The 27,605-nt window shown below is 42.7% G+C and overlaps 1 protein-coding gene across 2 annotated transcripts in view; it reads left to right on the forward strand.

The window, feature by feature from the left end:
- Positions 1 to 862: 862 nt before the first annotated feature.
- FGD5 (FYVE, RhoGEF and PH domain containing 5) overlaps positions 863 to 27,605 on the forward strand; it is an 87,823-nt gene continuing 61,080 nt past the window's right edge. For both annotated transcript variants that reach the window (XM_017827094.1, XM_017827095.1), the window contains exons 1-2: positions 863 to 962; positions 8,679 to 11,622. In XM_017827094.1, the coding sequence (XP_017682583.1) occupies positions 950 to 962; positions 8,679 to 11,622 (2,957 nt within the window). In that variant the 5' untranslated portion in view covers positions 863 to 949. The remainder of the gene's footprint in view (positions 963 to 8,678; positions 11,623 to 27,605) is intronic.

The following is a 27,605-nucleotide window of genomic DNA, read 5'->3' on the forward strand; positions in this document are numbered from 1 at the left end:
AATTTGATTGAGCCAGGAGCTGGTTTGTGGGAGAGGGGGAAAAGACAGCAGTTTGCAGCTCTCTGAAACTGCTCTGAGCAAGCGTGGTTTGTATGCGAGGGACTGTGCCTTGCTCCCCTGCACTCAGATCCCGCTTCCAGCAGCAGGTGCTGTCGGCTCCGCAGGGATGCTCCCGGTTAGGGAAAAACGCCCGGGGCGGGACGGGGCGGGGCGGGGGCTTCTCCGAGCTTCGTTCGCTGGAGGTTCCTAGGCTGGGGCGGTCGTGTCCCACAGGGGAACGGAGCGGGGGGGTGCATGTGAATGAATGAATGAATGAATGAATGAATGAGAAAGGATGGATGGAGGGGGGGAAATTACGGAGAGAAAGGAAGGATGGGCAGGAGGAAAAGAATGAAGGGGGGAAAAGGATGGAAGGGGGGAGAGGGGGATGGAGGTGATATGGAGGGAGAGGAGAAAGCGGGAGTGGGGATGGAGAGAGAGGGACCAAGGAGGGGGCAAAGAGAGACGAATGAGGGGGTGGAAAGGGTGTGGGGAACACGAAAGCGGGACATGCGAAAGGGGGAACGAAGGACCCCGCTGCGCCGCGCCGGGTCCATTCACCTGCTCCCCGCGGGGGCTCCCGGGCTCGCCGCGCAGCGGGGGCTGCCTGCACGGAGCCGGCCCGGCCCCGCCCGGCCCTGCCCCGCCCGGTCCGGCCCTGCGCGCCGCCGGCCGTGCGGGGCCCCGGCGCCGCCACCGCCCCCCGACGGGCCGCGCGCGGGGCAGGGCGGAGGCGCGCGGCGCTGACCGCCCCCGCCGGCACCGCCGCCCGCGTCCGGCCGCCCCGCTGCGTTCCCTTGCCCCGCACGGGCTGTAGGGCCGGGCGCGCCCGCGAGGGGCGAGGGCGGCGGCCCCTCGGGACCATGCGCTGAGCGCCCGGGGCAGCCGGCGAGCGAAGTTGGGGTGGAAGATGAACAACGCCGGTAAGTGCGCGGGCCCGCCGGGAAGGCTCTTCGCCTCCGGACATCTTTTCCTCGAGGCCGGCAGACGCCTGGCGGGCTTCCTTCCTCCGATACCGGCACCCCCCTTCCTTCGGGCTGGTACACCCTGCCGCCGGGATGGCACCGCCCGCCCGGGCGCTGCTGCTCCGGGGGTCGAAGCCCCCTCCGTCCCGGCATCCCTCCTTCGGGGCGGCAGCTCCCGGGCAGTCCCGCCGGAGCTGGTACCTCTCCTCCGGGCACCCTCGGCCCTCCGTTTCCACCCGACCTGCCAGGTGCTCGCTGGCTCCCTGGGACATTACTTGTCCCGGCGGGACGGGGTCAAGCAGCAAGCGCGGGCGAGGCGAGTGGTTCCGGACATAACCGGACTGGCAGAGCGGGAGGGCTGTTGATGCTGAGGGACGGGGCTGTGCACCCACTACTCCCTCGGACACACTTAAGCCTTCACGAAGTCCCTAGGGATTTTGCTGTGACTTTCTTTCCTAAAGTCTGGTTTTGGGGGAGGTAATGTTTTTTGCAGAATTTTCTTTCCAAGGCAAACCCAAACCCTTCCTCCTTTCTTCTGTTAAGTTCCCAGAACTTTTCTTTGATGTAAACTAGGAAGGTGAAAGAAACAGGATGAGAAGGGAACAAGACATTCAACAGTTAAAACGTTCAAAGAAGCCACTAGAAAACTGGGGCAAATTTTAAGCTTTTCACCAACGCTTTTTCATTTTCAGAGGCCAGGCATGAGTGTGAAAAACATAACAATCCAAGAAACAATTATAGCTAGCTCTGGAGTTATTTAGAAAAATTTAATTCTGCATCTAGTATGGAAAAGGAAGAGCAATAGACCCTTTGTCTTAGCTGTAAATTTTTTCATTGTGTTTCCTTGTTCCAGAACGTGAATGTTGCTGGGCATCTCACTTGCATGGGTACATTCTGAAGCCCAGAGATTTCACTGCTAGATACCTTGCCCTACAACTGTCAGGTGTTGGGAAATTGTGAATCACTGTTTGCCAAAGCACAGGAACATAGGATTGGAAAAGCTCTTTTGGGTCAAACCCAGCCCTCTGCCGCTGTATCAGTGTGTCATACAACTCCTCTGAGTTTTGAAGTCTTTTCTCTTGGAGTGGGGAGTGAGACAGTTTTCTACAATGTGGTGATACTTGCATTCTATTTTCTGATCCTGGTCTGGACTGGACTCTGTACCTCCCAGGAGACCAAGTCATTTGAAAATTAAGTAAGACAGACAAAAATTGCTTTAGCCATGATGCTTCTAGCTCTCTTTCTTTGTCTCTGCATTATTTAAACCCAGATCTAATCTGCTCCTGTTGTCAGTGGAAGTGCAGTGTAAGAAATATCAGATGTATTTGTAAAGACTTATTAGCAGTTTTTATTTTCAAGAATGTTGGATGACTACCTTCATTACCAAAAGCAGTACCCGTTGTTACAGAACACAAGGTCATACTACTTTTATTAATTCCTCCAATTATATCAACCCAAAACTTTTCAGGTAGCTCTCCTGCTACTCCTTGCACCAAAATGAGAAACTCTTGCCATTGCTAGTTCTTCTAGTTTCCAGACCAGGTTCAACACCAATTATTCTTGTGATTGCATTGTCCTTTTGCTTAAAAATAGTTCTTTTCCTCTTCTGGTGTTTACCTCCAGGTTGTATTTATAGAGTGTTCATATCCCTTCTCAGCCTTTGTTTTGTATGTTCACACAATGCAAGGAATGTCTCTCCCATCAGTGCAAAGCAGAACTTCCTACTGAATCTGAAGGAGAGGGGTATTTATTAACCAGCACAACCTGGGGACCAAAATTACCTATCTTTGTATTACAGTAAGTAATACATAGCACCAGTAAGTAGTCATATGTGCAGACTTAGACGGCACTCATGATCCCACAGAAGTTAAAATAATGACAGACAGAAAACAGAAAGAGAGATATGGATTATCCTCAGAGATGCAGACCTGATAGGAAAAGAAAGATGAAGCAATCCATCCAAGGCCACAGGAAATCTGTGGTAAGAGACAAGAGACCAGACCAGCCTCATATATAGGACCTTCCAGCCTCTAAGTACTGATTTGTTTGCCAGGTGCTGAAATGATGCTGCCCATAGGAAGAACATACAAATGTAAGAGTCCAGATTGTTCAGAGGTATAAGCAGACAGTATATTCTTTCAGCTGCTACTGAAAGTGATATAGGAAAAGATGCTATATGTACCTGTCAAAGAATTTTAACCAATGTCTTCTTTGGCTCTTAGGACACAATATATAAACCAGCAGGTGAATATAAGTTGTCTGCTGCAGTGTTAATTTCCAGTTGTGAAAATCACAACAGCCAAATTGGTAACATCACAATCACTTACAGTTACATTAAAAAGAAATAGTAGTTTAGAACCAAGATTATTTAGTCATTATGTACATGTGGTTTTTCACAGTCACAGTAGTGGACCCTTCTTGCTATATACAGAGTACCTTTGATGACAAGAACATATCTTGATAAGTGAGGATAGATGTTTTTCAAAAGTATCAGACTTAGGCAGAAGATGAAATACCATTTTCATAAGTATGAGGCATTTAGGAGCCAAAGACCTGCTGGCTTTGACCAGGACCTCAGGTTTCAATGGCCTAAAGTCCCAGTTTTCAGAAAACACTCAAGTATCTAATACCCATTCAAGTCAAACTACGAGCTGTTACCTAAATCTGGACTGAGGTCCCATTTGAAAGGAAGACTTGCACTCCTAATCGTTTGAAAATCCTAGTCTGAATACCTTTTCCATTTAAAGTGACTCTCATGCAACTGTTTTCACTTCTTATGTAATTTTTGTCATTTCAGACTTATCTCCAATAGTGTGAAATAAGTGATGCATTTACATGCTGTAAAACAAAGAGAACTACTTCTGCAGCAAATATTGCACAATTAATGACGTCTCAGTACATCCTGAGTATCCTCAGTGACAGCACTGATGTTTTATGAGTTGAACCCCCTCACAGGGATTATACTTTCCTTGTAAATCATGCTACCTCATCCGTTTAATCTCCAACATATTAAAGTTTATGCTGGGTACTTAATTCAGAATGACATTAAATTGGTTTATCTACATATGCAGCTTGAACACACCCTCATTGTCTGACTTGGACAGCTGGTAGAGTTCTAATTCCATGTTGGAACCTACAGCTTTCTGTACTGGAAATGTAAAAAATGAGTTTTAGGAGACTCTGTGCTCGGCTTGCCTTACATTCCAGGCAGCGTTCCCGTAGTGGTTGGTGCTCATGTTCTGGCCAGGCCCAAACCCAGCTCTTCACCTGCTCTCTGTTTCACTTATAGGGAAGCTCCAGCTATTCTTCTGAGAGGAAGCTCTGTACCAGCATTCTCTCAGAACAATTTCTTCTCTAAGGAGGAAGCACCATAGTCAAAAGATAAACCCATGTATTAGACAAGTACAGAATTTCCTCTAATTCTGATATAGCTATGTGAAATTATACAGCTCCTGATCAGAGCTGAACAGGACTTTCTGATACCCTTGTCTGGATATTCTCCCTCTGCCTCCTGTTTCTCAGACACTTTCTCTCTGTGGATTTCAATTCCTTCTTCATAGGCAGAAGCAGTGACAGATAGGACTTGTGTGCACTGGTTTCCACTGGGATTCTGGGTTTGGTGCAGTCCCATCCCCCTGTTGCAGTATGGTCCCTCCACCTGCATTGTCGCTTCCATCCAAAAGCTCTGCAGATCCCTGAACAATGCATTGTGTGTGTCTCCTCAGTGTGAATCCCATTTTAACATATGTCTGAGTTGAATTAATGCCAAAGGCATGAAGAAAACACAGGTCCACAAAAGTTCATTGATCAGAAGAAGCTACTTTCAGCATCTGAAGAGATGCCTGAACTGGATTGCAGCACCAGCCAAGGCTGGAAGCAGTATCTGCAAAGTATCTTGAGCCACTAGCAAAGAGCATGACCCTGGGACATGTCTACAAATATTCCTGCAAGGGTGAAACCTCAGTCTTTAGTTAGTTCCTGGTGGTGATGTTGGGAGGTATGGTCCCTTATAAGCCTTAATTAAATTCTAGGCTAATTTCTAAATCTGGAAAACATTTGGAAGTGTTTAGTTGCAGTGTTTTCAGGCAATAGCCCACTACAAAATGTTTATTGTTTCAAAGGAACACTTGAAGAGTGAAGGCTATATGGGTTGATTGCTATTCCAGGAGAGCTGCTAGGCTACTGTTCGCTGCTTAGAAACTCAGCCGGAAGGAGGGTACTGTAATGTAGTTTCATATGGACTGTGGCAGGAATGGAGCCATGCAGGATTGCCTGAAGGAAGGTGGGTAAGGAGAGGAAGCGGTCCTTGTCAGTACAAGGAAGCATCGAACAATAAGGGGAGGAGCAGGCTAAAGGAATTCGTATTCCCCAAGAGTTTCCTTTTAAGCACAAGGTGGGTGTGTCTCCCTCCAAACTAAAACACATCCTAAAATAAACATGCACAATTACTTGTGAACATACACATTGCTTATGGTGCAGTGTTGCTTTGTGTCCATTTAGAAGTTACAGCCAGAACCTTTCAAGTGGCTCAGATAGCAAAGGAAGCAGAAATTGAAGCAGAATGAAATTGTCCTGATAAAAGGCAAGAAGCTGTGCTTTCTTTTGTTTGGGTTAGTTTTTAAACAAACACTTGTACTCCTCCCTCTGCTTCCCCCTCGCATCCCCACCAAAGAAAAAAGAAAATTATTTAAGGAGCCTCATGAAAGGCAAGACCAACAGACAGAGCAGTTAGGAAAAAAACTATGTAAGGAATCAGTAGTGACCAGTAGCTGGCACAAGTGGGTAAGAGTAGGACATCACAATGCATATTACTATACTGTAGACAGGGTCTACTACCATAAGTTCTCTTCCACCAGGAGTCTTACTGAAGGTAGCAGAAGGAAAAACTCATGTCCATGACATTATTTTATTTCAAATTTGTTTATAAGACAAAGCTTGGGAGATCTGGCATTGTCTATAGTCCAGTCTTTTCCTTGTTATTCACTGTTTCAGTACTGTCTGACAAGAACAAGGATGAGAATGTAGAGACTGTTCGAGCCTTGTCACATCTCAGGAATGGAGTAGGTATATTTATATCCCATTCTTGGATAGACATTCCATAGAAGGCCAGGCACTGCAGAAACTGGTATAGGACATCCAAAGTGATGTTTCTTCCTTGGAGTTAGTTGTAAAAATGCCTTATTGTGGTGGTAAAGGTGTAAAGACTCAGTTTTACCTAATAAAAATTTCATGCATTTTACTACCAGAAGGTTCGTTTAGGATGTTCAGTCATTGCAATAGCTGATTTAAAAATGCAAAGGTAGATCTGGCTGGGGAGCCAGGCTTACAAGATACTAAACCCACTTCTATTCCTTCCCTGTTTTTAACAGGCAAGAGTTTTCAGTACTCTGCAGCCTTCAACTGCTGCCTGCAAAAGAAGCAATGGTGGTACTTCAGCAATGGTGGAGTGTTTGGCACATAACGTTTCCAAAATACTGTGGAGGGAAAGATGAGTTACCCATTTTGTGACTAGAGAGATGCCCTGCGGTTCAAAGCAGCAGCGGATACTGTGAAACACCACAGTACTGCAGACTGGTGAATACGCAGTTCTCTCTCCCTTCTTTTCCACAAGTTGTTTTAAGCCTCCCAGACATGATGCTGGACTGGTATAAAACTCCAGATACAGAGTAATTCTTAAACAGTATGTGCGATAAGGACCCTCATTAGGACAGGCTTTTCATTCCTTCTGGGCTAAGCCGAGATCACTGGTTCAGTTTTTAACTTAGAGGAAATCCCTCTAGTGTCTCATAGCTCTGGAAAGACTGTTTTCTGACTACAGCAGGGTGCCAAATTGTCAGCTTCTTTCTGACTACTGGAAGAAATTTCAGCAAGCTAAAGAATATCAGAAGAGACAGCCTTTTATGTCTCCCAGAGTATAATCAAAGAAATATATGCCAGTATTAGTTCAGTACGAATTACTGCAATTATACTAAGATAACAATAAGAAAAGTACCATGACACCAAATATCAGAACAATCAGAGAATCATTTTTAAGCAGTTTGCGTTCAGTATCCCCTTAGTCTCAGTACGGTGCACAGCTCAGTTCTAACTGTCTGCACTTCCACATATCAAAAGTCTGCATTCCAAAATACTCAAAATACAACAGCACAGTACCTACAGTTCCTGAAACTTATACCATGATTTATGATAGGATTTCACATAGGAACCATGTCCAAAATTGTGTCTTTTGAGATGCTGTTCCCTTCGTTCCTGTGTGTAAGGCACAAAGATTTTGCACAAAGAATTGTTCCTGTCTCTGTCATAGTGAAATGGTTTGTCCTGTGCTTTTCCTTAAAATGGAGAGCTCTCCATTTTCCACTACAACGTGTAAATTAAAATCATAAAAAAAATAGGAAGAAACCACTTCTCTCTATTTGTTACCATCTGTAACCATTTGGTATGCTGGCTTCTTTACATATTTCATCCCATCTAAAATCTCACAAGGGAGGATCCCTATTGTTACCTATTTATGCAGTCTTTCAGCATTTCATTTAGTTTCTGAAGAATATTAATTTCAGGACCAAGACAGCTGAATGGCTGTGGCATGCAAACTGTAGTGTGAGTAAAATGGCCATATATGACTTAATTCACCTAGCTTCAATCTAGCTTGTCAGTCTGCTTGATTTCTCCTACACGTGTGTCAGCACTACCACTAGAAGTACAAGGCTGGCCTTAGTTTACAAGATAATTTACTTTTTAAAGTATATTTTGATGTTGAGAGAAGACTATACCTGCAAGGGGTCCTGGATTTACAGGAGGATGGAGGATCTTTTGAGTAAAGGGCTGAAAAAGCTGTACATTGAAAACTGAACTTGAGTTTAAACCAGTAACTCTCTTTATGTTTTGGGTTGAAGTATTTCCTACAGTGCATTATAGCTCATCAGCATAATCAGTGTAAAGTATTAGTCAAGCTTTTAGCAAACGACCTTATCCCTTATCATTATGTTGTTCAATAAACAAAACGTAACTCCGTATTTTGTTACCATGGTAATGGCAGGTGGGAAGACTCCGTGTCTGGGCACCAAGAGTTCAATTTGGTTGGGTTGAATTAAGCCTCGATCTGTTGGTAAAACTAATTTTGTTCAGTGCTGAAATTCTGCAAACTGCCTATTGAAATTAAAATCATTGCTAAAAAGTGTTTATGCTGAATTATATGAACAGCTACTATGGCTGAAAGGCATTTCTTTCACTGCAGTGAAACACTTCAGCATCATTGAATCGAAGTGTTCATATTTAATCATAGGTCAAACATTTCTGTGGCAGAACCAGAATGTCTCTAATATTAGTGCTTCTGAGTGTGGGAGGTGTTACCTATCTGTGGACACCTGTGTATGATACATCCTTGGCTCTGCAGCTGCACATCTTTCTCTCCCCAAGTGTGCTAGGGCTGCATCTAGTGCAGTTCAGTTTTGACCTTAAACTGTGTTCCTGGGAATATAGCTACAGTGCTGCGTGGAAGGACGCTTCACATGCTTTGCTCCTTCAGTTCTCTTTTCAGAGCTGAGCCTATATTATTGGCTGGACTCCTTCTGCATTAGAAGTCATTGATTATAGATAAAGTCTACTGCAGGATATATTCTGCTGGCTTTAATAAAAACCAAGATGACTAACATGACTTTTTTCTCTTTTCTCCAGAAATCACAAAACCACCACTAGCACCGAAACCAAAGATTATCGGTCATCTTTCTCCGGTAGCTGTCTCCAAATTTTCTCCTTCACTGCCTAGGGCTGATATTCTTCATAACCCGAACTCTGTGTCTAGGGGTCCCAAACCACCTATTGCTCCCAAGCCAAAATTCTCAACTGACACTGAGGGCAAATCCAGTGTTTCTACCAACAATAACTTAAATAAATGTCCAAATGGGAGACTGATATGTCTTGATGGAGAGCTGTATGAAGAAAACCAGTGCAGTGCTGATTGCCTAGAATCTGAGGCAGATAATGAATACATTGTAGTTCCTGAAGCTCGGCTGACCAGCAAAGACTGTAATAATTTGGAACATGAGCATGACAGGAACCTAGATTCCTCTGTGGAAGATGAAGTCTCAGAAACTCCAGAAGAGGTAGAGAAGGAAGAGGATAGCCTTGCTAATGAGGAGAATACCAGTAATCGAGAAGTCATCGAAGATGAGCACCATAACTCTTCAGACATTGCTGAACCAATGGAACCAGACTCTGAAGAGTCAACCAGAGACTGTGACCAGTCCAAAGGACTTTGTGAGGAGTCCTCGGATGCCCCAGATAGGGATAGTGATGCTTCCAAGAATGTAGATGAAGATGAGGATGTTGTAGGTGATTGTAGTGAAACAAAAAACAAGCGGGAAACTTCTTACAACCTGAAACTGGTCAAGAACAATAGTGATTGTAAGACTGAAACTGATAACATTTTCAATAGAGATGAGGAACTAATGGGTGATACCTGTAAAAATACCATTGTAATTCCACTGCCTGCAGATGAATCAATCCCACATAGTGAGAAGGCAGGGCAGGAGGAGGAACAACTGCCTGACGTTTTAGAAGAAGCAGATGGGTGTCTAGCACATGATGATGACCACAGTGCACATGCAGAGCTTGATTTGAATGTGGAAGGGGAATTAGAAAATGATGACTGTGCAAGCCCTGACATGCTGCCTGATGAAGTTGATGAAGAAACAGCTCCTGGCTTAGAACTGTGTGAAGATGAACCCAGTGCCCTAAATGGTTTAGGAGAGTTCATCCATCAAGCAGCAGCTGAAGAGAAGAAAACAGAACCAGATGAGCACAATAGTACACACACAGGAAACACTGGCAATGGCTGCCAGATCACTGAGAGGAGAGGTGAGAAGACATCAGAGGTAGCCTGTGAAGCAAGCAAAGACTCTGGGAAAGGGGAAGAAGAAACTGTGAATGCAGAGAATATGGATGATGGCTGTCAAATTGCACCTTGTGAGAATGAATGTGGTGAGGAAATACACATGGAACATTCAGATGAGCATCTTCAATCAGAATGGACCTCTCTGCATGAAGATGGTGTGATCTCTGATACCCTACCTTATAGTCCAGGGATGGAGCCAGAGCTGGAAAATATGACTATTGAAGATCATAGTGAAAGTACTGTGGAAACGTCTAAGTCAGATGAACTGCAACTCGAAGACAACGAGGTAGAAGCAAACAGCTTCAGCAAAAGTGTCCCAAGTTCACCTCAACAGGTCCCACTTGAGGAAGAGTTAGGCTTCTGTAAGCATGGCAAAATTAATGTAGAATGTGGGACCAAACATGTTTTGCATGAAAATCTAGCAGTCCCTAAAGTGGTCATTGTGCCTGAAGAATCAGAGGAAAGAGAAACTAGTGGTGATTCCCTAGATGATCCTTATGTGCTTCCTGCAGAAAATGAAATTGCTTGTGGTGTGCAGACTGATTTAGGAGCTGATCACAGTAAAAAGGATGAATTAGGCATGGATGGTGAAAACATCTTGCCTCCCACTGATCGTAAAAGCATTGTCACTAGAACACGCTCGCTATCTGGGAAAATGCCAGGCTATGTCCCAGAAACTGTTCCGGAAGAAACTGGACCTGAAACTGATTTACCATCTTCCCGCAATGGCTCTGGGACAGAAGAGTTGAGCATTAATTTATTTTCACTAGAAGGAAAACCAATGGAAGCCAACAGGGCATTACCAACGAAGTCAAGACGTTTCATTTTATATCCTCGATCTTATTCTGTTGAAGGGAGAGAGATGCCTATTGCTGTTTACAGAGAAAGTGATGGCTGCATACTGGATGATGTTAGAATAAAAAGGACAGAAGATAACTTGTCTTTGCCTTGTGTCAATGGTTCCTCAGGTAGTTTTTCTCAGCGAAATCATCTTTCATCATGTAGCATATCTACGCCATCCTCAGTTGTTGATATACCACCTCCTTTTGAACTTGCCTACATCACCAAAAAGCCAATAACTAAAAGTTCCCCTTCACTTTTGATAGAAAGTGACTCACCTGATAAGTATTCCAAGAAGAAGAAATCTTCTTTTAAGAGGTTCCTCACTCTAAAATTCAAAAAGAAAACTGAAAATAAAGTCCATGTAGATGTTAATGTTTCTTCTTCAAGGTCCTCATCAGAGTCCAGCTATCATGGGCCTCCAAAGCTGATGGAGCTAGACAGGAGGAGCCTCAGTAGCTCACCTCAACTAAAATCACATGTGGGGAAGCTCCGTGCATCTGAGTCTCCCTCTGCTGTTCTCTTCTATAAGGATGGTAAAAGAAAAGGAACGCCCAAGTCCTTCAGCAGGAGTGTGTCAAGGGTGGAGTCCTTCGAGGACCGGTCCAGACCTCCTTTCATGCCACTCCCATTAACGAAACCCAGGTCTATTTCTTTTCCCAATGCTGACACCTCTGACTATGAGAACATTCCTGCTATGAGCTCTGACTATGAAAACATACAAATTCCTCCTCGAAGATCCACCAGAGCAGGAACTTTCACTGAGTTTTTTGAAGATCCCAGCAGGGCATTATCTACTGCTAATGAGAATGACGGGTATGTGGATATGAGCAGCTTCACTGGCTTTGAGAACAAGCAGCAAACCACAGACCAGGAAACAGAAAGGTACTGTAATAAATTATTATGTAAGACCTGCTAGCCTTGGTCAAAAGGCAAGGCCTCCCCTGCTAGGTATAGTAGGCAGATCCTCCATGTTGGTTTACTTATACCTCCTCTCAGGAAAGGCTTACAGGAAAGATTGGAAGAATACAAGATAAGCCTTTATCAGTGGAAATAAAAAAAGACACCAAATTAACTCTTTACCTTGTAAATGAATACTGGATCTGGGTCCTATGATTTGCAGACAGAAACCAAAGAGCATTCAAAAATATTTGGTTTATCCAGTTGATCTGATTTTTGTGGGTGGGAGTGGGGAGCAGAGAGAGCTTGCCTTGTTCTTCATTAAGAATGGTTTCTGACTTCTTGCCTGAATGAAAGGAGAGCCTGATTGCTGGAAGGGGTCCTACTTCATTTTTTCATTCCTGTCAATTGCTCAAAACAATATGTACATAATGTGTGTTTCAAAGTACATCAGTTAAGTATAGGCCAGAAAATCCCAAATCATGAACTAATCAGACAAGACAATTCATTTTAGAAGTCGCTTTAAAGGCTGTCATGGCCCTTTGACAGAGCTGCTGATTTATAAATGAATTAAACAGTGCTGTCTGAAATCATATGCACTGCTTACATTAATAACAATGTTTCACCCCATTCCATTAGGTTATTTGCAAACACATTTTTTTTTCATATTTACATACACTCAACACTTTTGAATTTGAATCTGTTGTCAGATTATAGCATTCAATCAGTGGAATGCAGAGATGTAAATAAGAAGAGTGGTTTTTGTTAAGTTCATGTTCAACAGGTAATAAGAAAAACAAGGTGCAAAGCCAATGAATGAAAAGGAATGTCTTTAATGCATTTTGCTAGAGCTGTGTGAAAAACATAAAAATATTAAAGCAAGGTTTTCATGTCCATTTCCATCCATTGTTCTCCCAAAGATTTAATACTTGTGTTTCTTTGCAACGCTTATTTTTTCTGGTTGTCTTCATTGTCATTGTGAACGGAACAAACCATGGGCATTTCACACACCCCTCTTAGGGTATTTCAAACTCGGGGAGTAAAAGAACTTTTCTTTAACACCTGTGAATGAGTCTTGCAAACCATTTCTAAGATAAGGATGATGTGGGATGGTGAGTAGACATGGGAAAAGAGATTGCATCAAGGCTTGAGCTGTGGATCCAGATGCACCTGAAACTGCGGAGTGTTGGACACAGGCCCGTGGTTTAGCTCTTTGGAGATGCTGGCTGCCTGCAGTGTTGGGAGCCCCAGTGATGCTGACACTGGGACATGGTGGAGTACGGTGCAGCTTCACAACACCACCACATGCCCAGAGCAGTGCTCAGCAGAAGCTGCATTGCTCACTTGCTTTCAGTGGTTTGCACCCAGCACACTGACGTTTGCTCCTGAAAAAGCTGGCCAGTTCTTTGTGTCCATGAAACGCCGCCCATTTTAGGCAGTTCTTGAAGAACCAAGTTAAAAATATTAGAACTACGTCAATTGCTGTGACTTGGGCCCATTTATGAACTTCCTGTGGAAGCCTGTAGTTTCGAAGGGAGAGCCAATCCAAACTGGTTCAGGAAGTCTCAAGGTCAAGGCATGAACATAATTCTTCAGTCTGCTGCTAGTTGTGCATGCAGTTTTTGTGGTTGTTGGGGGTGAAATGAAGGTTAGGCTCCTGTACAACCCCTTTATCAAGATAACCGGGGTGGAGGGGAAGAGCACCAGGCAGACATAATTGCTGCTGCGAAAGCTCTTATTTACTGTATTTGTCAGCATGTTTTGGACAAAGACATGCCAGAAAAGTTTTGATGAAATGTAAATGGCTAATACACATCCAGTGGCGTAATATACTTGAAGAAACAGGGTGTGGTCTTAATGTAAAGCAACACAAATCATACCAGCACATGCACCTAGTTAGACACGCATACATGATGTATGGACATGGATGTTTTACTTCCTGCTAAAGCAGTTCTTCCTAAAATACCTCGCCATGGGTTTAAGATTTCTGTTAGGAATACCTATCAAACATAGCTCTACCACAACCACACAGGGATAAAAATTACTTTGAACTCCAGCCTGCTCATATCCGGAGGATTATTTCAACCATTTGAGAGTACAAGTGTGTTGGATTAAACCCTTGCAATACATGGGACTTGAGCCCGTGAACTTCTCTTTGGTGCATTCACCTGCAGAGCACTTGTATTTAGCATCTGCTGATACTTTACAGAAGTGCTATATTTTTGATGAATGGCCAAGTACAAATCTTTTATTACACTTCAGAGAACAGAATGTGAGAGTGTTATAAAAGATTATAATAATCCAGGAACCTTCACTACTGTGTGTGACTGGGGAAAAGCGGGGGGGTGTGTGGCTGTCAGATGAGAAGATTCACGGTTTAATTTTCTTGCTTGAAAGGAAAGACCACGTGTAGTAGATTCAAACCAATAATTTCTAATTAGAAGCGATCAAGTTTATAGAAAATGTCCAATAAGGAAGGTGTTCTGGAAATAAATCTTAACTTAGAATTACTATTGCCAGAATAGAACTGGGAATACTGCCCCCGAAGAGCAGCAATTGTATATCCCCAAAATCTAGTTATCGGGTATTAATAATTAAACTCTAATTCAGGTGTCTAATAATATAGATCATCATTAGCCTTCTGTACAGTATAGAAATAATGCATCTTATGTGGAATTGGACAAAATTCTCCTGATCTTTCCCCAGTCCACATAGCCTGAATCAGACTCAATTTTCATCTTCCTGTGTAACCTGCTCTAGGTGACCCTGCCTTGGCAGGGGGAGGGTTGGACTAGATGATCTTCAGAGGTCCCTTCCAACCCAAAAAATTCTGTGATTCACTGGTTTTTGAAAAACCACTTTCTAACTCCTTTTCTCTGAAGATTTGTGCTACAAAGTGCAAAGCAACACAAACCAATTGTTCAGCCAAAAGAAAAGACAGTTGTGCCCCACCTCTGAGACAATACACTGTAATTTACAGCATTGCTTTGACCCTCAACAGCTCAGAGCAATTTCACCACGGTTACTGGCTAGACTTCTCATCAGATGAAAGTCAGTTAAAGTATTTTGCTTATGTCTTAGAGAATAGCTTCACTAACGTAGTTTGACCTTCAAAGCATCACCTGTGTATATGGCAGCGTGATAAACAGGAGAGTGATGGGAAAGAGATACCTCAAACACTCATTTCATAGTCTAGGAGAGACGAGGAGAGTCTTTCATCGCTGTTTAGATAAGGTTAGGAAGGTGGCATCAGTTGGGCATTTTCAGAATTTCATTCCACCTTTTTGCTTTCTACTTACAGTCCGTTATTTGGATTTAACAGGTTTGCTAAGTCTCAATCCTTCTTTCTGCTAAGATGCTCAAAATCCAGAGAAGAAAGAAGATAGGTAGAAGAGAGGAATAAAAGGAGTATTCCTGCAGGTCCACAGCTAATCCCACTGTGATGTTGAGTATTCATAAAAAATAAGGCAAAAGCCCATGTTGCTGTTACCTGTACATTCCTATATCCTTCTACATAAAATGGTCACTGATACATACTAGAAGACCCTCGGTCTGATCATTGTACTTCACCAGCAGCAGGACTTGCTCAGACTTTGACTCGCAAGTGAATTCTTTGGGGCCAGTGTGAGGATTCCAGTGCTCTGTGCAATTACACCAAGGCTTATGTAGTATCTAATAGATCTCTAGAATTGCAGTCTCATGCCTGTAAGTTACTCCCAAGACTCCCAACTTTCCATGGCTTTTCAAGATATATGTCATCTATCTGATGCTTCTCGGCCTTAGTATTATCAAGAAAGCTGATCATATTAGACAGAGGGAGAACTGCTGTGTATGGTTGGTGGGTCATAGGGGACGCAAATCTCCCTCCTATAAAAGGAGAAAAATCCAGTGGATGAGCAGTTTGTTCCCCCTACAATGAAGCAAGCTGTCCCCTTGTGTCACCACTGGATTTATCAACCTCTGTTCAAATTATGGCATTTAAAGTGGTTATATCTTCTCTGCTCCCTGCAGGTCATCAGTCACTGATGAGCAGCCTGGGACAGTCTGTATGACTGCCTGTTCCCTGCCCTTCTGTAGGACGCACAAAAAACAGCCTAATAAAAGCTGAGCATAATAGACATCTTAAAACATGATTTCTCTGTCTATAAATGGTCTGAATAGCACGCTACTTAGACATTCATATGTCCTTAAGGTGAAATTTAAACCATTAGAGTGACTTCCCTCCAAATAGCACGTTTTTAACCAGTGAAATCAAGATGTCATATTCCTTGCTCTTTCTCCTCCTTCAAATGAGAAACATGAATGCTATATAAGATTAAGTCACCAACTCTTAGAGAGGCACAATGTGGTACTAAGCACAGTGTGTGAAGGAGAAGGTGAAAGTCTAGAGATAATTAGTAATGGAAGCTTCAGTATAAATAGCTCATACATGAAAATAGCAGTGACCAAGAAAGGACACTCACCGTTGTCATATTTATCACAGTAAAACAAATACACATGAAAATTATATTTATTTTGTTGTAATTGTGAATCAATGAAATTTATATAACCTCAAGGAAATTCACAGAAATTCACATAAAAGACAAGTAAGTTTACAAATAAAAAGAAGGTTCTTAGGAAACCCAGCAATATTGCCAGGTTTGTCAAAGAGGCAGTGTGTCAATTACTGAAAGAATCCACTAGCTGTTTATCAAAGGCAGATGCACAATTCAGCTCCACTCTGTATTTCTAATGTGTTTAAAAATCAGATAAGTACTTGCTGCACTAAGGTGCTAATTAACCCACAAGGCTGTCACTTAATCTCAGAGCAGAGGCACAACTTGACCGTCTGATGTATAGGAGGGCAGAAGAAAATGCTCAGGGCTGTTCTGGGAAGTTCAGCAGAGTGAGCTGAATTAAACCTGCACACAACTGCATTCATTACAGTGCGGGGGAAGCTAAAGATGCCACCTCTTCATTTCTTTTAATTGGCTGAATAAATGAGATTTTCTTCATCAATATCTTCTCAATACTCTCCTCCATTTTCTTTTTCTTTCAATTAGCAAAGACATTTGAAACAATTTAACTTATAAAGTAGGTCAGATAATACGCACAACACTGAGTTACCCAAGCATGATATAACTGAGGCCTGTAAGAGTGGCCACAGATCATAGCCTTTGTATGCTTTCCTCATTGCCAAAAATTCTGTAGATAAGTATTTTGTAAGGTTGTGGCTCACATATTCAATCTGTCATTCAAGAAAATGTAGCTATAAATGTGATTCACAAACCAACTCTATTTTCCCTCTATTCTCCTATTAGAAGAGAAACCAGAACTGTTTCTAAAACGGTGGTCTGTTTTACTGCTACTTAAATTCACACAAACTCATTTGAAGAGTATGAGAGAGCTGGAAATGTTTCTGTAAAGGATATTAGAAGGGTTTAGGAAGTCTCTTTCCAGTTGGTTAGAGATCCCTTACATTCAAATATTCATCAGACAATCAACAAAAACTTAAAAAGATCTTACAGAAGATGGTTGAGATTAGAGTCTGACCCTGAGGAGCTCTGTTGCTTGTAAGCAGAAACCACTTTTTTTCATTACCATTATTTTCCTTTAAAAACTTGTACCCTTTAATAAGAGGGTAAGTAGGCCAAACTTTCTCTCCTCTAGTGATCACTGGCCACACGTGCTGTAGTCACAGATGGGCGTGTTTGTAAAAGCTCACATAAAAAAATGGGTGAGAAAGTGCACAGAGTACAAGAGGACACAGTCTGAGAATTAATCGTAGACCTCATGCTGTCCAGTGTCTATGACTGAACTGTATAGGTGTCAAAAGTCCTTAAATGCAAAACACGGTCTGTTTGAAAGGTTACTGTCATTAACATGTGGAGATGCTAATTCCCTGCTATATTAAGTGCAATTAGGAGTAGCTGAGCTTGGCCCTCCAGCTGCTCATTCTTCCACAGACACTTCAATTTTAGACAGTCAGTGGAGCTGATGCTGGAGTGGAGATTTTACCTGTGGTTTGATCAGGAACATTGTGTGCGACTCCCTGGAGCACAAATCAACCTCTTTGACAGGTTTCAGTGAATGCATTTTGCCAAATGCAAAAACATCTTCCCCTTACTCTATCTGTTGGGGTTTACATTGCATTTGGAAGGGAAGTCCCAGTTTGAGACCTGATTTAAGTTAAGGCAAAGGGCAAGAATAGAGTGATTGGACCAAAGGTCATTGACCAATAAGGACTTTTCAGTGTCTTCAGTGAGAAAGCAGGTAGATGTGTTCTTTTCAGTTGCTCGTGCTGCTTTCCCAGGTAATTCTTGCTGCAAGCTGTGTCTTCTGTGCCATTCTGGGGTTATTAATGCTGCAGATCCCAGCAGACAGCTGAGCTTTTGGGGAGGTCACTGGGGAAAGGGAACAAAAAGCCTTTCCAAGACAGCAATTGTAGCTGCACGTCAGTGTCACTATTTTCACTGAACTCACAGCCCCAGGGAAGGAGCGGTCCTTAAATCTGTGCATTTACTGATCCCATATATCATCTCTGTTGCAAATCAGAAGTTCCCCAGGAGCACTCTGAGGCTGTCACGTGTTGTCTGTGTAGGGCTTGTTGCTTCCTGATGCCTGATTCCTGCAGCAGTTCTACAGTGCCCAGGCTCTCTATGGAGGCAAAGGAGCTGGTAGAATGGGTCCAAGCAAGAATCATCATTTTGGCAAGGAATGTAACTGCTGATCAGAAAAAGATTAGAGCTCCTTGGTAATGTCTAAGAAAGTAGCACAAGTAGGTATGAGTGGTTTAGCATCTGAAGTGTGTTGGCATGCAGCTGGCAGGAGAATCCTAACAGCAATGTCAACATTTTTGTCATCTCTGAGAAATACAGCTGTGGTATTGCATCATATAAGCTCAGGGAATGGCCATTAGAAACTCATTAAGTCTTTCACTCCTTGGATAAATAACACAGCAAAAACAATAGGTACAGCTAAAGCACCAGATTTTTTTTTAAACAGGTGCAACCTGCCCCTTCAATGATAATTAATTCAGTTGAACTGTGGCCCTAAGAAAACCATAGGGCTATAGTTGTTTCTGCCTCGACAAAGAGCAAATGAGGGGAAAATAGTCCAGAGATAATCAAAAGAGCCTCATATACACAAGGAGTACTTGTGAAAGGAGAAGCAGCACCACATTTCCAGGTGTTTCTGACATTTTCTAGGAGACAGGGGCAGATGAAAGACACAGAATTTGTTAGCTGAAAAGCAGGTTTTGATCTGTAATGCACTGGCCCATATGGTGCCCATATCAAGACTATTCTCATCCAAATGAGCAGTCCAATAACTATACTTTCTTGTTTAGGGTAAAAGTCAAGAATTTTCTCAAGAAGATAAAATCAACTCATGCTTTGTTGTTTTTCTGCTTGTCTCAGCTAGAGCTGCTCAGTACAGGCATGGCTGTCAGAGGATATCCAAAAAAGATACCTGTGTTCAACACAGTTCACACTGTCTTTTGGCTCACTGCTGTGTATGATAATAGCAATGTTGCTGACATTATCCTGCATTTGCAGTAGAAGCAAGTTATATCTAGACTAGACCTGGAGACAAACCTAGGCAAAGCAGGCTCTCAAAGCATCTGGATTTGGAAGGAAAGTTAGGCCTTGAGCTACAGACTCAGCCTAGATTTTAGGTAGTCACTCTGGGAAAGATGTTCCCATCTTTTTCTGTTTTTGCTTTATCAGAAAAACAAATCCTAGATGTTGATTCCACTCAGTTCATAGTTCTCTCTGCCCCTTAAATCCCTGCTCTGTGCCTATGCTAAGCTAGCATACACCCATAGCATTGATGAGAAGCTTTGCAAGAGACAGAATTTTGTTTTTTAGGTCAAGCACTTCCCAGGGCTGGTGATACGTTAATGTTAATTATGGAGGTAGCACAGAAGAGGTCTACTAATAGGGCTCAGGTCCCTTAGAGACCTGTATGGGTCAATTGTATGGAATTTTGCTGACAGTCATTAAGTGTAGGAGAAATATGGTTAGCATAAGCATTGTGAGAGGTTTTTAAAGGAACAATTTTTTAAAAAGCAATTAAACATATATAAATCTATACATAGTTTAGGTAGATGTGGAACATGTGCTGCGCTCTAGATCTTGTAGATGGAAGAAAGTCCCATAAAAATGCTGTAACAGAGGGAAGGAGGATCAGGGACTGAGCTTAGACACAAGGGAAAGAGGCATTCTCACTTGTGGTCTGGTGAACATGATGGAAAATAATATGTCATCAGCTTTCACCTATTACTGCATTTTGTAGCATAAACCTGAAAGAAAGTTTTGTAAATTCTTGGAGAGTAAAGGATCCCAGTACTATATCCTGACTTAGAGCTGTGCGTAACCTACTGAAATTCCTGACAACAGCCACAGCCAGCTCTGTCATGAGTTGTGTCTTTCTTTCTGTTTACTTGAGTACTGTCTGAATTGCCACAGGGAGTAAGAAGGTGATAGTGGTTAATGCAGGACTTCCAGCGGCTCAGAGACAGGGAGCAGTCTGTGGGAGCCCTTGCTGCTCGGGGCTGGGCAGTGCTTCACCTTGCATTGTCAGGCATTAGAGATGGAAAGATAGCTATTAAATGCTCTTGGATGGCAGAGTTTTTCTAACAAGCACATTTAAGAAGTGCCTCTGAACAGTATCAGGAATATCATATTAATACCAAAGAAGGAGAGATTTTAATACATTGCTCACATTCAGGTATCAATCTTACAGCAGCTCCATGACCGCTTTCCTGTTCCCTCATACCCATGGAGCTGTCTGTCCTGGTTCCTGCTGGGGAGGCAGGTGTGGGGAGACAGTGTAGGTAGTGAGGAAGTCAATGTGCTCCCCCAGTGCAGCTTTGTATTGCACCTCACCATCCTGCACACACAGCAGCTGTGTCCCAGCACAGCCTCAGAGGGCTGCCACTCTTCAGACACAACATGTCGGATCTAACCCTGGCTTTGTTTACGAGGAATCACAGTCCCATATACCTCCCAGGAAATTGTCCCAAGACCTCAGCAGATGTTGGCTTTATTAGCAGCTCGACTCCATTCTGATGGCTACTTTTCTGATCAAATTACGGTGCAGAGAAGGAGGAATGTGTACATATGGCTATCTTCACGTCCCGAAGGCTCATATACCTGGGTAGACTTCAGAAATACATTTCAGTGGGGTTACACAAGAGGAGAGAGTCTGTTGTGTATTGCAGATTTGCCCTGGATGATGTTTATAGGGCATAGAAGTGATATTGGTGTGATTTAAGCATTCCTAGCACCATGCAGAAAAAAAGCATATGCTGCAGACGGGGTGATGAGATTGCACATTGGCAAGATGCAGCCTGTTTGAAATGGTCAGGCCTTTTACTGTCAATGATGTTCTTTGCACGCCTTTCTCCTCTCCCACCCCCACCCCGAGCCTTACTGAGAAGATTTATTGAATGAGAGATTGCACATTAGAATTCTGCAGCCTTTCCAGAGTCCACTGCTCAATGACATGGGGTATATCTCTAGATTAGATTTGTAACAAAAGCAACAGAATGCTATTGCATTTTAAATACAAAGCTAATCTCATAGTTTATGGTTTGATATGCCACCCAGCAAAGTGATTTATAATGGACAGCACATTTTTAATTATCCTAGAAGAATTCTTTTACAGGACCCAAAGGGGGGGTTAATGTAAAAACTGCCTTAAAGATTTGGTGTTCAGTGGCATGGAACAATTAATTTTATCTTAATTGACTAGAGTTAATGGATGGAAGAACATCTTTAAGAGGCACTGTCTGTTTTGCTAAGAACCCTCTTAAAGAGCTTATAAAAGGACCCCTTCACTTGAGTAATTGGCTGGATTAATTAGATGCTGTCTGTCAAAGGTGTAGAGCAAGCAGATTTAGACCTATCATCAGAGAACACCTTTTGGTGCTCTCTCTGATTTACCAGTATCACAGGGATGTCCTCAGACTTCTTTTTCTCAAAGGAAATACAGCTAGGTACTGATAAACTGAGACAAGTGATAGTTGCTTGTGTCTCTTCCATCCAGCCATTCTCAACTGTCTCAAATTAAATACCTTTTCAGTCTGTTGGCAGTTCGTCCTTTCATCTTGAATACATCTAATAAACTGAGATATCAACCCACTACATCCCCCTGCTGAGCCCTCTGGGCAGATGGACCTATTCAAGAATAGCTAGTTTGGTGTTTCTGATGAAAGTTTCTTACCCTCTTACACTTTAGGTATCAGTCTGTATTCCTAGTTCTGAGAGTAGGCTAGAAGAGCTCAGAAGGGACTCCTCCTTAGCACACATCCTCAGAAGTAATGGACTCCATACAGCAGAATACATCTTTGAAGTCAAATCTTCTGGTCCTTAAATCGATAAGGGCAATATGTGAGATAAAACTGGGCACCTCAAAATCTTTCCTTTAAACTTACTACTCTCACACTGTCAGGCTTAAAAAATCCAGTCAATGGCAGTGAAATAAAACCATGTCACAGTGAATACACTCAGGGTAAAGAACCACTGTGAGAGTGACATATATTAAAATGACAAAAATGTAAAAAAAAGTATTTTGTCTGGACAAGCAATTTATCTTGTCATTTGATTACAGTTCTAAGGAAAAACAGCTTCAGTGGCTACAAGAGATAGTAAATATGTGTGCCTAACTGAAAAGTCCAAGAAAAAAACGCAACAAAATAAAGGAATTATGTAGTTCCTGACATTTTTTCTGATTGTTTCATTTGCAAGTAAAAAAAATAGATAAATACTAAAGTAAATTCTGAACTAAACTATACTTTTGAGTTGCAGAATTAAGATGATTTTGATTTTCCAGAATTATTGAGGAGAGAGGGTTGGAATTATTTAATAGATTCATCTCAGCCAGATGTCATAAATCTATGCAATTTTTAATCATACCAAACCTGATTTTTCAACTAAAAATGCCTCAGCCATGCAGAAGTACAGCCAGCTCTCATTTTAATCTGGGAACCAAACGTGACCTTTTAGGAGACAGAGGAGAGCCACTGAGCACTTTCCTTCAGCCCTACAGATTAGCAGTTAAGAACTGCTTCTCTCCTGGAAATACTCTCCTTTAACAACTGGGTGAATCTCTGTAATACAAGAAAACTAAGTTCCCTTGATGATGCTTCCCCCAAATGTCAGGAAAGAAAAGCCAGATAAAAGATCTTGGTTAGTTTAGAATTCCACAGAACACTTCTGGAAGGAGAGCCATGAAAATAAGAGGTTTCTTAGTAGTGTCAGTCTCTTCCATATGCTCTCGGGTCTCTCTGAAGACTGATAGAAGCTGCCAAACCTCCCTGCCCTTCTCACAGGGAGGTATCTATGCACACCCAGCTTGCAGGAACTCAGGAACTTTAAAACCCAAGAGACTGGGCACTGCTTTGTTCTGGACTGGTCAGGAGCATTCTGGACACAGTCTCTCTCCCACTGTCTGAGATCACTGAACCTTGCAGCACCAGCATTAAAAAGCATTATTCTGGTAACGCAGGAAAAGGTGATAGCATTTTTCAGTGTTTTCCTACCCCATGACCAAATGACAGGACCAGCATGTGTTGGCCTGAGAGCAACAGAGAGCTCGGTTTTCAGCTTGTACTTCGAGGGATCTGCTATCTACAACTTCCCAATTCTTTCCTGGTAGCAAAATTATTTTGGGGATCTTAGCACAAGACTAAGATACATTTAGCACAAACTACCACTGCTTCAGAAAGACTCTGTGGGAGAGATTTAGGGCAGGGCTGATCAGCCATGAAAATTGTCTTTAAGAGTGAAGGCCATTTTGATTGATAACAAGAAAGATTGTATAATCTGTACAAATTCCTTTTTGGCTCTGGCAACACAAATAGCTGGAGAAATGTTAAACTGGATATTCTTAAAGGATTATAATGAATTGGATCCATTTGCTGCTATAATGATCACATTTGCCTAACTGACACCTAATCACATCTCATCCAGGCTAGATTCCAGAATCAGCAGTGTAGTCCCAGCTGTGCTCTGAGTTTCAGGACTATACGTGCTAAAGTACAGAGCAGCTGCTGTATTGTATAAACATAGAGACACTAAGGAACAGGACTTATATTCTAGTTCTGTGTTGCTCAGTGTGGTCAATAACCTCCCTGTGCAGCCATGAAACATATCTGGACCAGATTCTTACCTATTTAAAACTTTAAAACTCTTTATTATGCTTGTAAAACAGCAGAACCATCCACCAACACTGAGCATCTCCAGGAGTGTCCACTGTGTGTGACAAACATGCCTTTGTTCTGCCTGGCTCCATTTGCAGAACTCCCATACAATGATTTGTGCAGACCTTTTTTTGATTTTTGTCTGTCTACAAAGTTTTTATGAATTCTAATTCTATGGGTAAGTAGCACTGCCTAAACCTTTCATTGCTGCCATTCTCCATTGTGTGCCTTCATGCAGAAATCACCGGCTTGGCTGCCTGAGAGCCGGTAACTCAAGAACCCCCATCCCTAGCAGAAAACAGCAACGCTAGCAAACGTGATCGTTAAATGGATCCAGGTGGATTTCCACATCGCCGATTGGGCTACAGGAATGAAAGCACTCTGTGCCTTAACTTCAGTAATCATGGGCATGATCCTGGAGGTTCCTATACCTCTTTGACTTAAGGATTGGGCCACAGTAGTGAAATCCCTTTTACTTTGCAGTCATCAGGAAGAACAGAAGTGAAACTGTGCCCCAAGGGAAATGGACAAAGCATTTCTGGTTTAGGCAGTGGTAGGTATCCATAGTTTCCAAAGCCTTTGGTCCAACCTGTATTTTAAACATCACATTGCTCTGGGATTACCCACTGTACACAACTGACTGCCAAAGCACAAAGTGAAGAAACATGCCAGAGATTATAACAAAGAATTTGTAGTAGAGCAGGGGTTTCAGCTTTGCTTCCCAGATAGTAGTCTCCCCACAGAGGTGTACTTCTCATACTCTGAGATAACCATCAGGTGACCAGCTGAAGGTCCCTTCTTACTTATATCTTTTCCTTCTCTTTATTAATGCAGTTCTAGGGGGTTGGCTTATTCCATCATTGATTTATAGAGAGGAATAAGTTTTACAGAGGGTTCAGAGTGAAATCAGAGGGTCTTATTCTGCTCAAAGATCACAAGTATAAAGTGACTCCACTGAAGTCAGGGTGAATCCCCCCCAGTTTTACATCACTGTATCCAAACGCAGACTAAGATAAGTCACTAAGATAAGTCATTTTATAGAGGAGAATAGGGCAGAAGTGCTGAAAGGTTTCATTTCATTGTCAGAGGCCACTTGTGCTGTGGCTAGGGGTTGCTCAGCAAATAATTTGAAACCCATCCTGATAATTAGTGGGTGTTTTCTTTGTTATCTTCTGTCCTTTGACAGATATGCAGAATGGAGTTTCAACATAATGCAGGTGTCTGGTCTGCATGGTCTGGGAAGGAAGAAGAGTTTCGCAGCACAAAACAGAGACTTTTGTCACTGCCAAGCACTCAGCATCTTGCCCTTCTCCTTTGCATTGCAAGGATTCAACATAGCAAAAGGTTACCAGAGATGGGGAACGGTAGGGGGATGGAGATCAATAGGGCTGTGATTTATCAAGCAAAAGAACAACCTTAAGGAAAACTTCTGTTGAGGTTGTTGGAAAGAAGAGCTCTGGGGTGCCTGTGAAGCTGATGATTTAATGAAAGTAAAAGCTCTGTGGTGGCTGATATGACATGTAAATAATATGTTTGAAGGAGTCTATAAAGGGTAGAGCTGCCCTTAATAACCTATTATGTATTATCAGCTGCCCCATTGTACCTTCTGGCACGGTGGGGCACTGGGTGCGGTGCGGCCGAGCGTCAGCCCTCACTAGTTCATTGCCAGGTCATCTCTGGGGAGGAAGCGTTCCCTGTTTACAAGAAATGCAAGACAAGGGCCAGAGGGCCAGGCTGAGCGCAAGCTGAGGCCACCACAGCTCACTGCCTCTCCCTCGGGCCTGGGAGAGCAGAGAGGGGGTGTGCACTGAGCAGGGAGGGGGTATGCCACTTGTTGGAGGCCCAAGGACTCTGTTTTATTTTCATACATGTCCAGCTTTTACTGGTGCTTTGTTTTCCTGAGTGGTTTAAAGCCACAGGATTAGGGAGGTAATGGTGCTCACAGACAGCTGTGCACCCCAGGGTACATGTCGCTGAGCCTGAAGTGTGGAGTGGCTGTGCAGGTTTGTACTGATGCCTCAAAGCAAGAGCAGCCAATCCAGCCTAGCACATCTGGCATATAGCTAGTGAAACCTCAATCTCAAGCTTTCTCTTATCCCTTCTCTACTCATAGTGACCCAGGCTGGGCCAGAGAACACTCCCTGAGATGAAGCCCCAACACCTTTATGCTCCTCACTGTCAGTGCTCCCTTACAAAACTAGCCTGCACCAGCACCATTGTTCTCTGAGCACCTCTAGGAGCAGTGGTTGAAGATGGGAGAGTTTTGACCCTAATGTTGTCTGGAACAGAGCAAAAGCCTTATGCACCTGAGCAAAAACCCTCTTTTCCTCTCCTATATTCTGCACCACAAAAATTCAAGGAAGAGCAAAATTCAAATTGAAATGCTTGTGGCATGAGGAAGAGATCCTTTCTGCCCTTGGCAGGCAAACGAGTTTATGGCTCAGAGTGTGAAATATGATTATGCCTGTGTTACCTTGCCTTGACAGGCTGTGTATGTTATGAGCAGACATCATGTCTTTCCTGCCCTTTTCAGACTTCAGATATAATATTTGCCTTGATGATCTGCCATAACAGGGAACTGACTGGTAAACATATGCTGCACTAATAGGCATTTCCTTTTATTGGCTCTAAATACATTTGGACTTGAATTTCCTTTAGTAGTGAGCCTTCCTTTTGCAGAATGAATTAAAATAATAATTTACAAATGGATACAAGAAAATAAATAACCAGTTTTAATAGAACAGGGTTATTCAGCACCCTATTGCCTCCTCCGATTACTATCACTGCATTGAGTTCATATGATTTTAATTTTATGCAATAAGGATGTCACTGTCTGAGAAAGACAGGCTTTTAATTAGTAACTGCTGAGCATGAGACTTGAAATAAAGCCAGGGATAGGGATACTGCATGTAGAAAAAAAGCTGGATTCAATCCTCTTGGTCCAACAATAGAGGGTTGGGGTTTGGGGGGTATTGATTACTTTTCCTCTCCCACTGGATAGAGGGGATTTTATATATGTGGGCTTTGCATAACCCAGCTGTGTCCAGGTGAGATTCTGGTCTTGTATCCCATATATTATAAGCAGTTATGAGCTAAGATCCCTATGACAGGGGAGTTAAAATGGGCACAGGCTGGAGTCTGTGGATGGGAAGGTTATGGCAGCAATTTAGTAGTCATTTGTAAACTGAGCATATCTGATTCTGAGCAGCTGTGTCAAGCTCATCACCACTCAGCTGGCTTCAGGGAAGTTATACTTGTAGAGGATGTACTCCACAGGGAAAGAATAACTGTTTGTACCTTCTTAGGTAGTTCTTGAAAACTTGCTTTGCCAACTCACGCCAAATAATTGCTAATGAAATCACCACTGCACACAGAAAAATATTTAGTCAAAACTGTCATTCATTTCAGAGCTTTGATGGATCTAGTCTAACAGAGTTCAATACCACAGCCATTCTCTTTTTAGCAAAGAATTAAGAGAATCATCTTTTAGCAATCTAGAACCATGGTTTTGCTAATGAATGGAGGAAACATCCTGGACAAAAAGACATTCTGTCCCCCACAAAAGGCAGAGCAGAAGTCAGCACTTACCTCAGAAACCCAAAGAGTTCACTTACTTCCTATTGCCACTATGTGGAAACAATGCATATGGGAAGCCATGTGTTGATAATTACTGACAAAAGCAGCTTTTAATACAGTGGTTCCACTATAGGAATGGAACCAAGGACGTGATTTCTAGCTTCCTCAACTGCTTCTTTTGTCTTGTGGTGACATTTTTGGCAAAATA

This window comes from Lepidothrix coronata, unplaced genomic scaffold (assembly GCF_001604755.1).
Source record: "Lepidothrix coronata isolate B3197 unplaced genomic scaffold, Lepidothrix_coronata-1.0 Scaffold134, whole genome shotgun sequence".
NCBI classification, from domain to species: domain Eukaryota; kingdom Metazoa; phylum Chordata; class Aves; order Passeriformes; family Pipridae; genus Lepidothrix; species Lepidothrix coronata.